A 13027-nucleotide genomic window follows, 5' to 3' on the forward strand; every position below is an offset into this window, starting at 1 on the left:
ACAGGAGCTGTTGCATTTCACAGTAGTGAAGGGTGTGCTCGCATTTGGAGATGCCATCAGTCAACCGGTAAGCCATTGTCTGCACGCACAATATAATTTCTGATGGCCCATTAATGACCAATGTATGTATAAAATGTAATTGGCCATGTTGGTTTTTTTTTTGATCCCCAATGAAGCTAAGCTGCAATGCCAGACACAAGCACTAGGGGAAGCAGCCATGTTTTTTTAAATTCAGTACAACCCATTTAAACATTATTTACTTAACTAGTCACTATTTATTGCTGGATATAGATAATGGAAACTGTACTGTTACCTCTGTAGGTAAACCTACTGTGTTACCATCACTCACCATGCACAAATAGTTAAGTTCGTCTCTGCTACATCTGTAGTCACTGCTACTTCATTAAATAAGCACATTTTTCCCCTACGTCAGAACCTTTACAAGAGGATTTTCTAATGATGGCTTCTTGAGCTAAATGAGTCTTCTCTTGATTCGCCTCATTGACCAGCGAGGCGGAGAGCGATGGAGCGATTGTCTATGCCTACGTGCTAACTTTAGATTATGAATGTTTTTTTTCCCCCTTCCATGTTTTCTTCTGCAGAAGAATTCAGAAAGGAAACAGAATATTTTTTTTAGGCTGGAGCTAGATAAGAACTGTGGTCACCACTGTAATATGTAAGTAGTAAGTGAGTGCCGAGAGCAGCCACTAATGTAATGTCTAATGGCTAGCTATAGGCTCGGAAGTACTTGAGGTTAGCATCACAAACCTTCAGGACAATACCCACTGCTTTTATTCCTAATGTGCAAGCTGGTGAAGTGTAATAGACCTAAAGGCCTGGGCCTTTTATTGTTAACAAGGTTTAAAGTCCGTACAAATATGTAGAGACATCACAGATTATAGGAATCTTTGTTGACCAGCTAAGTTCAGCTGAAGACCCTCGAAGACCTTTGCTGCTCTGTCAGCTCTAGGATACACAATGCCATGCAAATAACAGATTTAACATGAGTGTCAATCAAATTCCACACACTAAAAAAACAACATGGTGGAAACTCTCTTTAAAGGAGTTATCCAAGCTTTGAAAAACATGGCAGCTTTCCAGAAACAGCTTCACTCTTGTCCCCAGTTTGGGTGTGGGTTTGAAGCTCAGTTCCATTGAAGTGAATAAAGCTTAACTGTAGTGCCACACACATCCTGGAGACAGGTGTTTGCAAGAAAGTATCTGTGTCTTTTTTAATCCTGGATAACCCCTTTAAGAAGGCTTAAAACACAGTGAATACAAGGAATATACATCATGAGTCATATGAAATGCTTTGGATGGCCTGGTGGATCTACCTGTTTGGATATGTGTGAACTCCTTTTCCGTGATAGTTGTCATTTAGCCATCGATTTCCCAGTGCTTGCTGGATGTTTGGTCTTTTCAATGGATCTGGTTCCAGTAGAGACCGGAGGAAATTAGTAGCAGCTGGAAAAAAATAATTTTGTTGAAAAGGTTTTTCTAAACTGTGGCCCTCCAGCCATTTCAACACTACAACTCCTGTCATAAAGGGAGTTGTTGTTTTGCAGCAAGGAAACACAATCCTATGCAAGTGTCTGGGAACTACTGAATCATATATTTTATGTATGGTGACATTGGATGCTCTTACTATAATACTATACTTTTATATGCTTTAGTTTCCTCTAAAACCAGCTCATCTCATGTTTGCTCTGTCTACGCATACATCGGATGGCCATGTGTGTATATATACATAGCATTGTAGATGAGATGTGTGTAAACAAGGAAATCGACCTCCAATCTCATCCCAGCTACAGTTCCAAAGAAAAGTGTGCCTTCATAGAGGGAATGTATTTAAAGGACTTGTTTTTTCTTAACAAACCTATTCAATATGAACTGATAGGGTACATGTACATCATAGACAACAATTCCAGTCTACTAATGTTTTATTTGGACAACCCGTAATACTACATTTCCCCTGTAGTGGCCACTGTAGGGAAAATAAGTTGCCGACAGGAGCCAAATCTGCAGCAATCAGCTGATCACACCATCCTCTCTCATATTAAGGAGTTCGTCTCTCATGTTTTTGGATTATTCCCTTATCATGGTTATTTTTTAAAGTACCCTAAAAAAATCCATAGAATATATAACTTGGCCACTGTAGGGAAAATAAGTTGCCGACAGGAGCCAAATCTGCAGCAATCAGCTGATCACACCATCCTCTCTCATATTAAGGAGTTCGTCTCTCATGTTTTTGGATTATTCCCTTATCATGGTTATTTTTTAAAGTACCCTAAAAAAATCCGTAGAATATATAACTTGCTTAGTAAGTTAACATTTTTGTAATTATCTTTGTTGCCATTGGCAATTTAGTATGAATTATAAAACCAAATGTACAACAACAGAATAGACCTGTTTAAAGCCATTCTATACGTACAGGGAGGGGTGTTCATGTGAAAATCCTCCCTGAAAGTCTGGGCTCACAATGTAGCAGCAATACAGAAAAGTCGCTGCAGGCGTTTTCACACAAAATGCTGAGTTTTCATGCCGCCTAATTTTCCCTTCTTGCAGTAATAAAGACATTATGGAAAGTGCTCTCGAAATTGGCCTGAGAAACAAGCAACCTTTAGTGACAGAAAGTGTGGAGCAACATGTGAGTGCTCCACGGCGCTAGCTTAAGAATGGCCTCTGGGATGCAAAACTACTTACCGGGAGAGAGGTGGGAGGGCAGCGGATTCATGGCTTTGTCTACCATCTTCTGATACAAAGCTCTCAGGCTAAAGGGCTCCACGGTAAATGGCAGCGTGCCAGTCAGCATGGCATACATGTTAACTCCACTTGAAAAACAAAAATAGTGAACGGTAGGTTAGAAATGGGTAGACAGAATAACTAGAAACTTGGGATGTCATTCATAACACACCTACTAGCCTGTGGCACCTAGCGTAAGTTATGTTACTTCACGGTTAGTACTTTAGCCCTTACCACACAAATTATATCTGAAGACTGGACAACAAATTTTTACCCAATTTAAAGACTTTTAAGCCCATATGAAAGAGCAACTTTAAATACTCAAACAATAATACTACATACTGTTGTGTGTACAGTATACAGCTCCTGTGCAGACCTATGTGTCTCCAGGGTGAAAGACTACAAATTCTGTAGTCTGATCTTACAGCCATAGTCCCTTTTATCTTCTGCCCACTTACATTACATAGATAATAATAGATAGATAATACATTTTTAAAATTTAAGGGACGAAAGGAAGGGAATGAATGCAGGATCAGACTACACAGGGTCTGTTTGTAGTCTGTCACCATGGAGAGGAATAGATCTACGTAGGTGCCGTAAACATAAAATTGTAGAAAACAGTTTTATGTAGTTGGATATGTAACACACTTGTAGGTTCTTATGCATGTTAAATTGAAACTGTCATCACTTTTTTGCTGCCTGAATAAAAAATAATAATTCGGATATTCCTGGTGGTTTCTTGGGAACGACCCCAATGACTGATGACATCTTCCTTCTAAATAGTCGTCCAACCTACATAGGTAAAATTGAATGATAAAGAGTATAAAGGCCAAACAATCAGATTCTTGAACGTTATTGGAAAAATCAATGCAGTTTGGGAGGATGTTTTCAATTCCAACAAAATAAAGCTTTTCTTTTATTCCCTAATCCCAGAGAATGTGGGCGGTTGAACCATCTATAAAGACAGTCCAAGCATATGGACATATTGGGGACCACCCTACCAGTAATAATACATTGAACTGTCAAATTACCAGCAGTCATGGGCCGCCCAGTCGTCCCATTTGGTGGCCACATGTGCCTTTGTTTTGTGTGCTCTCTCATCAAACAACAAACCAGAATTTGTTCATTCAAAGCAGATATGCTGTGTCGCTGCTTGTCGTCATTTGTGGGCTAGCTGGAACTGGACAGCTGGGTTACTCATTACCATCATTGAGCTTTGCACGTAGTCAAGTTACTTTTGGTGAAGGACGTCTATCTGTCTGAGCGAAAGGTCAAAAGCACTAGCAAAGGTCTGTTAATCTGCATTCCAATACAAGTGCTAAGATAGGAAACAAGACAGAAATGTCATAACGCTCATTTCTTTATCTTGTTTTAGTGGAAAACTACCATTTAAGGTAGGCATCGACTCGATTTACAATTATCCAATGACAAGATATAAGGAAAACTTGAACTGGTTCATTTTTTGCATCACAATTGGCAAACCAAAACCAAACCTAGAATAACAATTAAGATAGTCTAATGAATGTTTTCCACTGGTATTGTCCATTGCTAATGGTGGGAATGGACTAATCCTTGACTATGGTCAAGGGCATAACTATAGTCTGCTAAAGGACTGTGGTCCATCTTCACTCGTGAAGGAGTTGTAAGAGGTATGGAGGGGCAGAGAAAAATGTTACATCCCCATATAGGAGACAGATCAGAATCTTGAATTTGTTAATAATGGAAAATTGTATTCCAAACATTGGCACTGTAACACTGGCTTAGATACATCATAGCCAGAAGCAAAGGTCCTCAATAACAATAAGTGAACCTTGAGCGCGCTCAGGTAACCCTGAGCTGGAACCCTCTGCATTTGATTCCCGGAGGCTAAAGAAGTTGGAGACAGCCCAAGGGAGTCCTGGAAAACATGGATACACCCTATGACTATCTATATTTTCCAGGCAGCCTTAGGGCTGCCACCAACTTCTTCAGCCACCGGTAATCAAATGAAGAGAGTGGAAGAATCCAAGCATGCTTGAGGTTCGCTCCTCTTTATACCTCAACCATCTGATTGCTAGGCTTTCTCAAAAGAAATATTTTGAGTCCATATATATTAGTAGTTATATTAGTTGCAAAAGAGGAAGTCTGATAACTTAAATACTTACATAGACCAGACATCCACCTTGGGTCCATATTTCTTTCGTGCCAGGAGTTCTGGAGCAGCATAGGCAGGACTTCCACACTGTGTACTGAATGGGTCCGTATAACCCAGGATTCCAGCGCAGTTGCTTAATCCGAAATCTGCAAATACACATATACCATAAGAACCAAAACAACTAATGCTTCCAAGATCATTGATAAATGCAGCATAAATATAGTAAGCACTACATTATCATATATTCCGACTGATGAGCACTTTTCACAGATAAGTCTACAACACTCACAGACAGATATTCTTTGTGTGGGAAACAAGTTCTGAATTACACTTTTTTTTTCATCTTGTTTTTGAATTTCTGTAATTCTTCTAATTAAGTAAAATTCCACAATTTCAGGAAGAAAAATTCTCAGCTGCCAATGTGTCACTCACAACCTACATCAACAAATTACTGGCGGGCGCAGGACTTCACACACAACAAACTGCACAGTCAGCAGCGAGGTTTGGCAGGAGAGGGGCGGAAGAGGAAGCAGAACACAATAGCAGCACAGAGACTCCATTGAGACACTGTATAATCTCTGCTTGGACAGATCAAGAGTAAACGGAGGGATACAATGTTAATGGGAGGCTCATTACAGAATTTACATACCGATAAGCTTGATATTGTTGTTCTCGTCTAGTAACAGATTTTCAATCTTCAAGTCTCTGCGGGAAAGACAACAATTAATGACTGTGCACATTACATGCCATTATGATCAAGGCTGAAAGGCTTTTCTAGGTTACCGGAGAAATGGCTAGTCATTACCAGGATATGATAAGTGCTGGAGTAAAAGGGGTTATTTGCTTCGCATCATTGTGATCCGCTGGAGGCAAACTGGCAGAATGTGGTCAATTCCCCTGCAGTGCCCCCACAGGAGAAATTAGACATTACATGGAACCCATTGATATCAATAGACTGTGAAATGCATAAGACCTCCAGAGAGAAGAAGGCCTGGCGATTGTTGAAAGTCTTGCAAGGTTCCCGTTTCTTAACCTATAATGCACTAGGGTGCTTGAAGATTTTTTTAGGTCTAAAAAGACCATTTATAAATTGCATGAAGGTGTGTTTCCATGTTAATGTTCAGACAAGACAGGGAAGGAGACATATGGGGAGACTGAGGCTACATGGTGCCAATGATCACAGTCACGTGAGCTGAAGCATTGCACCTAATGAAGATAAATGGGGTCACGTTGTAGCCACGGCCATCAGTTTTATCTTGGATAAACGTCTGGTGACTGTCAGGTTGCAACTGTGGCCACCTGCAGGTCACAACAGGACCCCATTCACTTATATTAGCTATGGAGCCTGAGTTGCGGCCAAACTTGCCATAAAGCCCCAAGAAAGACTGAGGCTTCCCCTCTTTTTAAACCATTCTTGGCTTTAGATGAAAAAAACTGCATCTATAAATCTAATGGTGGGGCCACACCTAAATAATTCCTTAACATAGTCTTATTATTGGAAACACTTGGAGGAATTCTAGCTTCACTGCCACTGCTTGCAAATCTGTCAGCAAAATGTAATATATAGCTACCTGTATTCTGCAGCAACATAGACTGTTGTAAAGATAAAGACTATGCTTCAAGGGTGTATCGGGGCCCGGCTTAGACTGGTTTCATAACCCTTAACTGTAGGTAATATAAGTTAGCAAAAGATTAGGCAACAGAGCGGGTACAAACCCCAGGGTAGGGGGGCAGTGAGGTGGCTTAAGGTTGCATCAGGAAGGTTGAAATTTGCTTTCCTTATATCATTTTTGCTATGGTTGTCTAGCTTTAGGTTGCCTATGATTGTACTCTCACACTTAAGCCCTTGTAAACAGCTTCATATTGCTGCCCACCCTGTATAATGCATTTCGCAGTGAACAGCGCTCATCTACCGCTAATGCTGCCGAGAAGGTTCAGCAATCAGACAGTAATTGCAGAAAAGAATGCATCTGCCCGTTACCATTAGATTTGATGCTGCCTGCAGGCTGCAGATCATCGCGTGTACTTGGGCTTACACGCCTCTATGCTAAAACGCTTCATAAAAGGATCTTCTGGTTATAAACAACCTATATTTTACTTATTTCTATATTTATTTCAAACATTTCTTTAGTACTGGAGCCTCTGGCTTTTCTTTAGTTTATCCATCTCAGGATAAGCCATAAATATCTGATAGGTGGGACCCCTGACTAATAGAATCGGGGGGTTTCTTATCACTTCTTTATATCAAGAAACACTCCAGACAAGAGCCATTGAAAATATAGTCTGATCTGCAAGCACTATGTTATACAGCAGTATTTTTTGAGCAGTTTGACATATAGCTTTTTGGGAAAAGATTTAGTGGAACTTTAGTGGTAATTTAATCGCTTAAACTTTTGCTCCTTCTGTTTAAGAGTCCAGTGGGTGGTCCTGATCAGTAACTGACAGCCTTCTAGTCACTAATTAGGACCACCCACTGAACTGCTATGCCCAGAATGAGCAGAAATTTAGGTGAGTAAATAAGATTTACTGAATCTTTTACCACTAAACTATATATTGATCAACTCAGCAGATCCTGCTCTATAATATAATCCTGGCAGATCAGACTGCATGTTCCAAGTGATAGGCTCCCTTTAAATTGTTATGCCTAGAGCCTGAGAAGGCGGTGCACAACACATATCACCTCCCTTTGATGTCATTCAAATCTATGTGTCATGCTCCGCCCCCTTAAAACCCTAGACTAAGCATAACACAGTGAATCAGTCTAACCTGGAGTGTTCCTTTAACAACTTGGCAGTAAAGGACGAATAAAGGATTTGTATTTATTGGTGGTTTTTATTTTGGAGAATAAAACCATTTAATAAAATCGGATTCCTCATTTTGTCTCAGCAAATTGAGGTCCGTGAACTTTCCTTTTAAACAGCTCCTTGGGAATTCAGAATTGCATTCAGAGCGAGCACATTTTTTCCTGTCCCCTAGAATATTATTTTGCCAAGTCCCTTCTGTATGATCCTATTTATAACTTCATCCTTTACACAAAGGAGTCAGGTAAATCCTTGTCTTGTCGTGACTGCTCTCCCATTGTATTTATATCCCCGGGTCTTTTGTGCTTTTTTTTTTTTTTTTCCCCAGCAGAAATTTATGAATAATGGAAACTTCACACAAAGTTGTGATCTTTCTGCTAACAATACGGGTGACTCATTCATTCAGAGAATTCAGCAGAGGGGAGCAGCGAACATTTCCGACAACTAAAATTGGCCTGTGCCATTTTCAATGCAGCTGTCGTAAATAAATTGCCTGTTTTCTGAGAGCAATCTCCTTTTATCACGGTAAATGATGGCGTAAACAAGAAGAGAAACAGAAAAAAAAGGTTCTAATGCCAGAGCAATTATCTGTCTTTGTGTCCATCTATAAATAAACCCGAGCTTTAACACAGAGAAAACATGTCAATCCACAAGCAACTGGCATGCAAATTTTCTGACCTTTGGGTCTTAACTACTCCTGACCTTAGTAATGAAGATGCTTATCCCCATAATTATTGTAATTGGAAAGTAATGGTTCCCATGTACTAATGTAATACATACACAACCAATTAAATCTATATCCAGGTCTAAGTGGCCAACTAAACAAATCGGTAGATGATACACCAGTTGGCCAATCATTAGGTCCACACCTCCAGAAGAAGGCAACCCCATCTGGAGCCAGATGAAGATGCCACAAGGGTCAATTTCTATGGATGTTTGGAGATTGGTTCTTAAAGCATAACTGTCATATTTTTTTTTATTGCAGAAATCAGTAGTATAAGCGATTTTAAGAAACTCTGTAATAGGTTTCATCAGCCAAAAAAGCCTCCTTCTGTACTCAAGAAGCAATCTCCCAGCCTCCCCCCCTGACTTCTTATCTGTGCATTATCAGGCAAACACGTCTTCATTACAGAGAAGCCAGTGAAGACTGGTTCTGCTCTCTCCATTGTAAGCCTATGGAGGGGGGAGGGGCTGAGGGTGATGAGGGAGCAGGAAGAGGTGACATGAAGGTCAGCTGTTTGTAGACTCTCTGGGCACCTAAAACGCTAAATTCAGGTGTCAGAAAGGTCAGTGCTTATCTATGAACTTGCTGAGAGAAGATTGCAGGGTGTTGTGCTGTGCAGGACTGCTCCGTGCTCAGTCACTCCTAACAGCCCCTCCCCTCTCCATAGCCACATAATGGAGACCGAAATCCTGCTTCATTTGATGTGAGGGGGGAGGCTGGGAGATTGCTTTTTCAGTACAGAAGGAAACTCTTTTGGTTTATAAAACCTATTACAGAGTTTCTTAAAATCGCTTGTAGTATTGATATTTAATGTTTTCAGAAAAATGGCCCTGAAATGACAGTCACGCTTTAAGATTGAAGGGGGGGGGGGGGGCTGGCCCTGTGATGAGACAATTGCCCCCTTACTGTGGATAGGGAATAACAGTAGTAATATAGAAATGTCTGTCAAAAATCAAATCTTCTATTACTAGTAGTGTTGAGTGAACTTCTCCATCTGGAGAATTTGGATGCCACCCTGGGGCTGGCAGAGAAACATGGACAAGGCCCAGTGCTGTATCCATGTTTTCCCGGACTCTCTAGGGAAGAATCCAAGACGATGGGAGTCAAATGCTCTGTGTTTGGGTTCAGACAAACGTTGACAAACCCAAAATTTCACCAATTTGCCCAACAGTAATTACTAGGCAAGTCCCCTTATAATTACAAAATGAGGACGTAATTTTGAATTCATAGAAGAAGTCTAGGATGAAATTATGTTAGACACCAATAATGGCGAAGTTGAAACCTTATTCTGATTCAATATTCAATGAGAACTGTAGTCACCTGTGGACAACTCCGGCACGGTGCAGATGTTCGACAGCTTGAATCAATTGCCGGATATATTTTCTTGCCTCATGCTCTTCCAGTCTTTTTCTCTCATAAATTTTGTGCATGAGGTTTCCTCCACAACATAGCTCCATAACCAAGTAATAGCTGTTCTCCGTCTCCAAGATATCCAGCAGCTGCGTAATGTTTGGGTGTCGAATCATCTGTTGGATCTGACCCTCTCGACGCAAGTTCTTGGTGACATAAGTGTCCTTTTTTGCCTTCTTCTTATCAATAACTTTTACGGCCACCTGTGTAATAAAACATGGATTCATTAATGGTGGGAATTAGAAATATCTCAGTGTAGGTTCTACAATGGAAAGACCTTTGTGGCCCTTTTGGTTAATTTTGAGATAAAGTTAGACATGGGGTAAAGAATTGATGCAAAGAATGGTCCTTTTTCTGAAAGAGCTGGTATGTCATTTGAAAGGGGAAATTGACTGAATTTTTTGGGATACCGTGTGGCTATTTTCCTATGTCATTATCTATGTTTAATAAAAAGTTACTGACTTTGATTCACTATAGGTGGCACTAAAGAGATAGATTTCTTCTCTCTGAAAGAGAGCTAATTTACTCTCCCCAGAACCCCCCCCCCCCCCCCCCCCAATTGAGCATTACACCAGATAGATCTCCTTAATGGGAACCAACTTGCCCCACATCTGTAAAAAATAATCCTGAAATATTATATGACTGACCAATGAGGATCACAATAGTATAACACCTCCTGTTCTTTACAGATCACTCCTTTATCACGTCCTGTTCTATAGCTTCTCTAATACATCTTGTTCTAAAGAGATCACTTCTCTGACACTTCCTGTTCTAAAGAGATCACTTCTCTGACACTTCTTGTTCTAAAGAGATCACTTCTCTGACACTTCCTGTTCTAAAGAGATTACTTCTCTGACACTTCCTGTTCTAAAGAGATCACTTCTCTGACACTTCCTGTTCTAAAGAGATTACTTCTCTGACACTTCCTGTTCTAAAGAGATTACTTCTCTGACACTTACTGTTCTAAAGAGATCACTTCTCTGACACTTACTGTTCTAAAGAGATCACTTCTCTGACACATTTTGTTCTAAAGAGATCACTTCTCTGACACATCTTGTTCTAAAGAGATCACTTCTCTGACACATCTTGTTCTAAAGAGATCACTTCTCTGACACTTCCTGTTCTAAAGAGATCACTTTTCTGACACTTCCTGTTCTAAAGAGATCACTTCTCTCACACTTCCTGTTCTAAAGAGATCACTTCTCTGACACTTCCTGTTCTAAAGAGATCTCTTCTCTGTAGACATCTCATTACCATTACAAGCAGGATTACAATGACAGGTAACAACACTAATATAAAGTCGGAAGAAGTTAGCAGTAGGATCTAGGTGATGACTCCTAAACACCTGCACCCTGACCTCTGCTCAGGTCACAGAGCATGCCCACAACACTCTGACACAAAAATTATCTCCACACTACCGTTTCCTATGGCTGCTGTAAAGAAAATCTCTGAACTGCTGTTAACAGGGCAAAGCAGAAACTCAAGGAACATGGCTGCTTCCATGACCATGTAAAAAAAAAAAATTATAAAATCTCCAAAGTATAAAAATAGATTAGAAAAGAGAATGTTAAAATATCTGGTTAAAACTGACCGAAGCAAATACTGTTCAAATTACAAAAATATCCAGTTGTTGCTTCAATGGTTTATACTGCAGGTATAAATCCCCAGAGATGCTACACAAGTTCCTACCGACGTTGTTCCTAAGAAGCAATTACAAGGAAACTTACTTCTTCTGATTCTTTACTGAAGCACTTAAAGGTTCTGAAATGCTCAGGGATGTAAACTAAAGCCTGCGAGTAAAATATTTTAAAGCCTATCTATCATCAGTCAAGTAAAATGGGGTAATGGCAAGACAAAGAGAGAGGGGGAGAGAGGAGAGGAGGGGGAGGGGGAGGGGAGAGAGAGAGACAGAGACAGCAGGGAAAAGGAGCATTTCTTGGTCCGTCATGGCTTATTGCCCAGATAGCAGAGATACCTTTAATCTTGTAAATATATTCTTTTAACATTTCCTAAATTATTTGATAGCGTTGATCGAACTCAAAGCAATAATCAGGGACTCTATGCACCTACATTGCCTTCCTTGTCAAGTCCTGACACCATCTAGGACAGACTAATGCTCGGCCTGCATTGACTCCAATGTAAATTCCTTCATCCTTGATCAGGAACAGCAGCAACAAGGCCTGTCCTTGTTTTAGGGTTATGTTCACACAGGATTATTTGAAAAGGATTCAGAATTTTTTTTTGTAACAAAAACAAGCTGTAAGAGCATACTGGGGAAAGCAAACTGTGTTTTAAAGGAGTGACAAGGGTAAAGAGTCAAAGAGAACGGACCAATAACTTACAGCTGCTGGCCACGGCTCTCTGATTGTGTTCTTGGTAGTCTGCAGAGGGGCAGCATTTTCAGAGTATCACGCTGTAATCCTCACTCCCGCTCATTAAGTAGGCCTGGTGGCGGAGCAACAGCAGCATGTATCCAAGCCACTCATGCTTTATTGCCACCCTGAATGCTGGGCTTAGCATTAAAGGTCTCCAAACACCTTATACTTTCCTCTGCCGTACCCGAGGCTCTCCACCGACCAACAGATGATGTCGGAGGAGATAGAGGTTGGCCGTATTGAAGAAAATCACTGCCTGACCCCTTTGTTCTGGGAAAGACAAGCCACATCCAGAGCTCTTTTACTGTAGTTTTAATCCTTTCCTCCCCATAGAGAACACACCAGTGATTGGCTATAGGGACAACACATCATAGGAACCAAAAAGCAGCCAAGAGTACTAGTGACTGTGAGCTATCAGAACAACAGCTGCAGAGGATAGGGGCAGGTGAGTATGGTCTTTTTATTTGTACAGCATACAGAGCTAAATATAAAAAAAAAAAAAAAAGAAAAATAATGTCACCCGAATACTACTTTAAAAGAGAGCAATCCTCTCTAGCTGTGAATAAATACATTAAACCCAAATGCTTTAGATAGCGGCCCATAATTTAATTAATAATATTTAATAATATTTAAAAATATTATTTCACAGTCTTTAGTGTGCAGGGGCATATTGATCTTTTTCCCCGACCGTGACATATGACTTAGAGAATTACTTTCTGTGTATTCTATTGTAGACAGAGCAGAGATAATAATGGTCTGCCCCCCTCCCCCATGGTCGGTGCCCTATTTACTCAAACAGAATTAGAGACCACCAGTGATACATAAACTACTGATTGTTTTA

At 40.4% G+C, this 13027-nt stretch overlaps 1 protein-coding gene across 3 annotated transcripts in view; it reads right to left on the reverse strand.

Moving 5' to 3' along the window:
- HUNK (hormonally up-regulated Neu-associated kinase) overlaps positions 1-13027 on the reverse strand; it is a 67026-nt gene that overhangs the window by 12824 nt on the left and 41175 nt on the right. For all 3 annotated transcript variants that reach the window (XM_069944503.1, XM_069944504.1, XM_069944505.1), the window contains 5 exons: positions 9722-10014; positions 5526-5581; positions 4887-5022; positions 2704-2831; positions 1335-1464 (listed from right to left, as the gene is read on the reverse strand). In XM_069944503.1, the coding sequence (XP_069800604.1) occupies positions 1335-1464; positions 2704-2831; positions 4887-5022; positions 5526-5581; positions 9722-10014 (743 nt within the window). The remainder of the gene's footprint in view (positions 1-1334; positions 1465-2703; positions 2832-4886; positions 5023-5525; positions 5582-9721; positions 10015-13027) is intronic.

This window comes from Dendropsophus ebraccatus, chromosome 11 (genome assembly GCF_027789765.1).
Source record: "Dendropsophus ebraccatus isolate aDenEbr1 chromosome 11, aDenEbr1.pat, whole genome shotgun sequence".
NCBI classification, from domain to species: domain Eukaryota; kingdom Metazoa; phylum Chordata; class Amphibia; order Anura; family Hylidae; genus Dendropsophus; species Dendropsophus ebraccatus.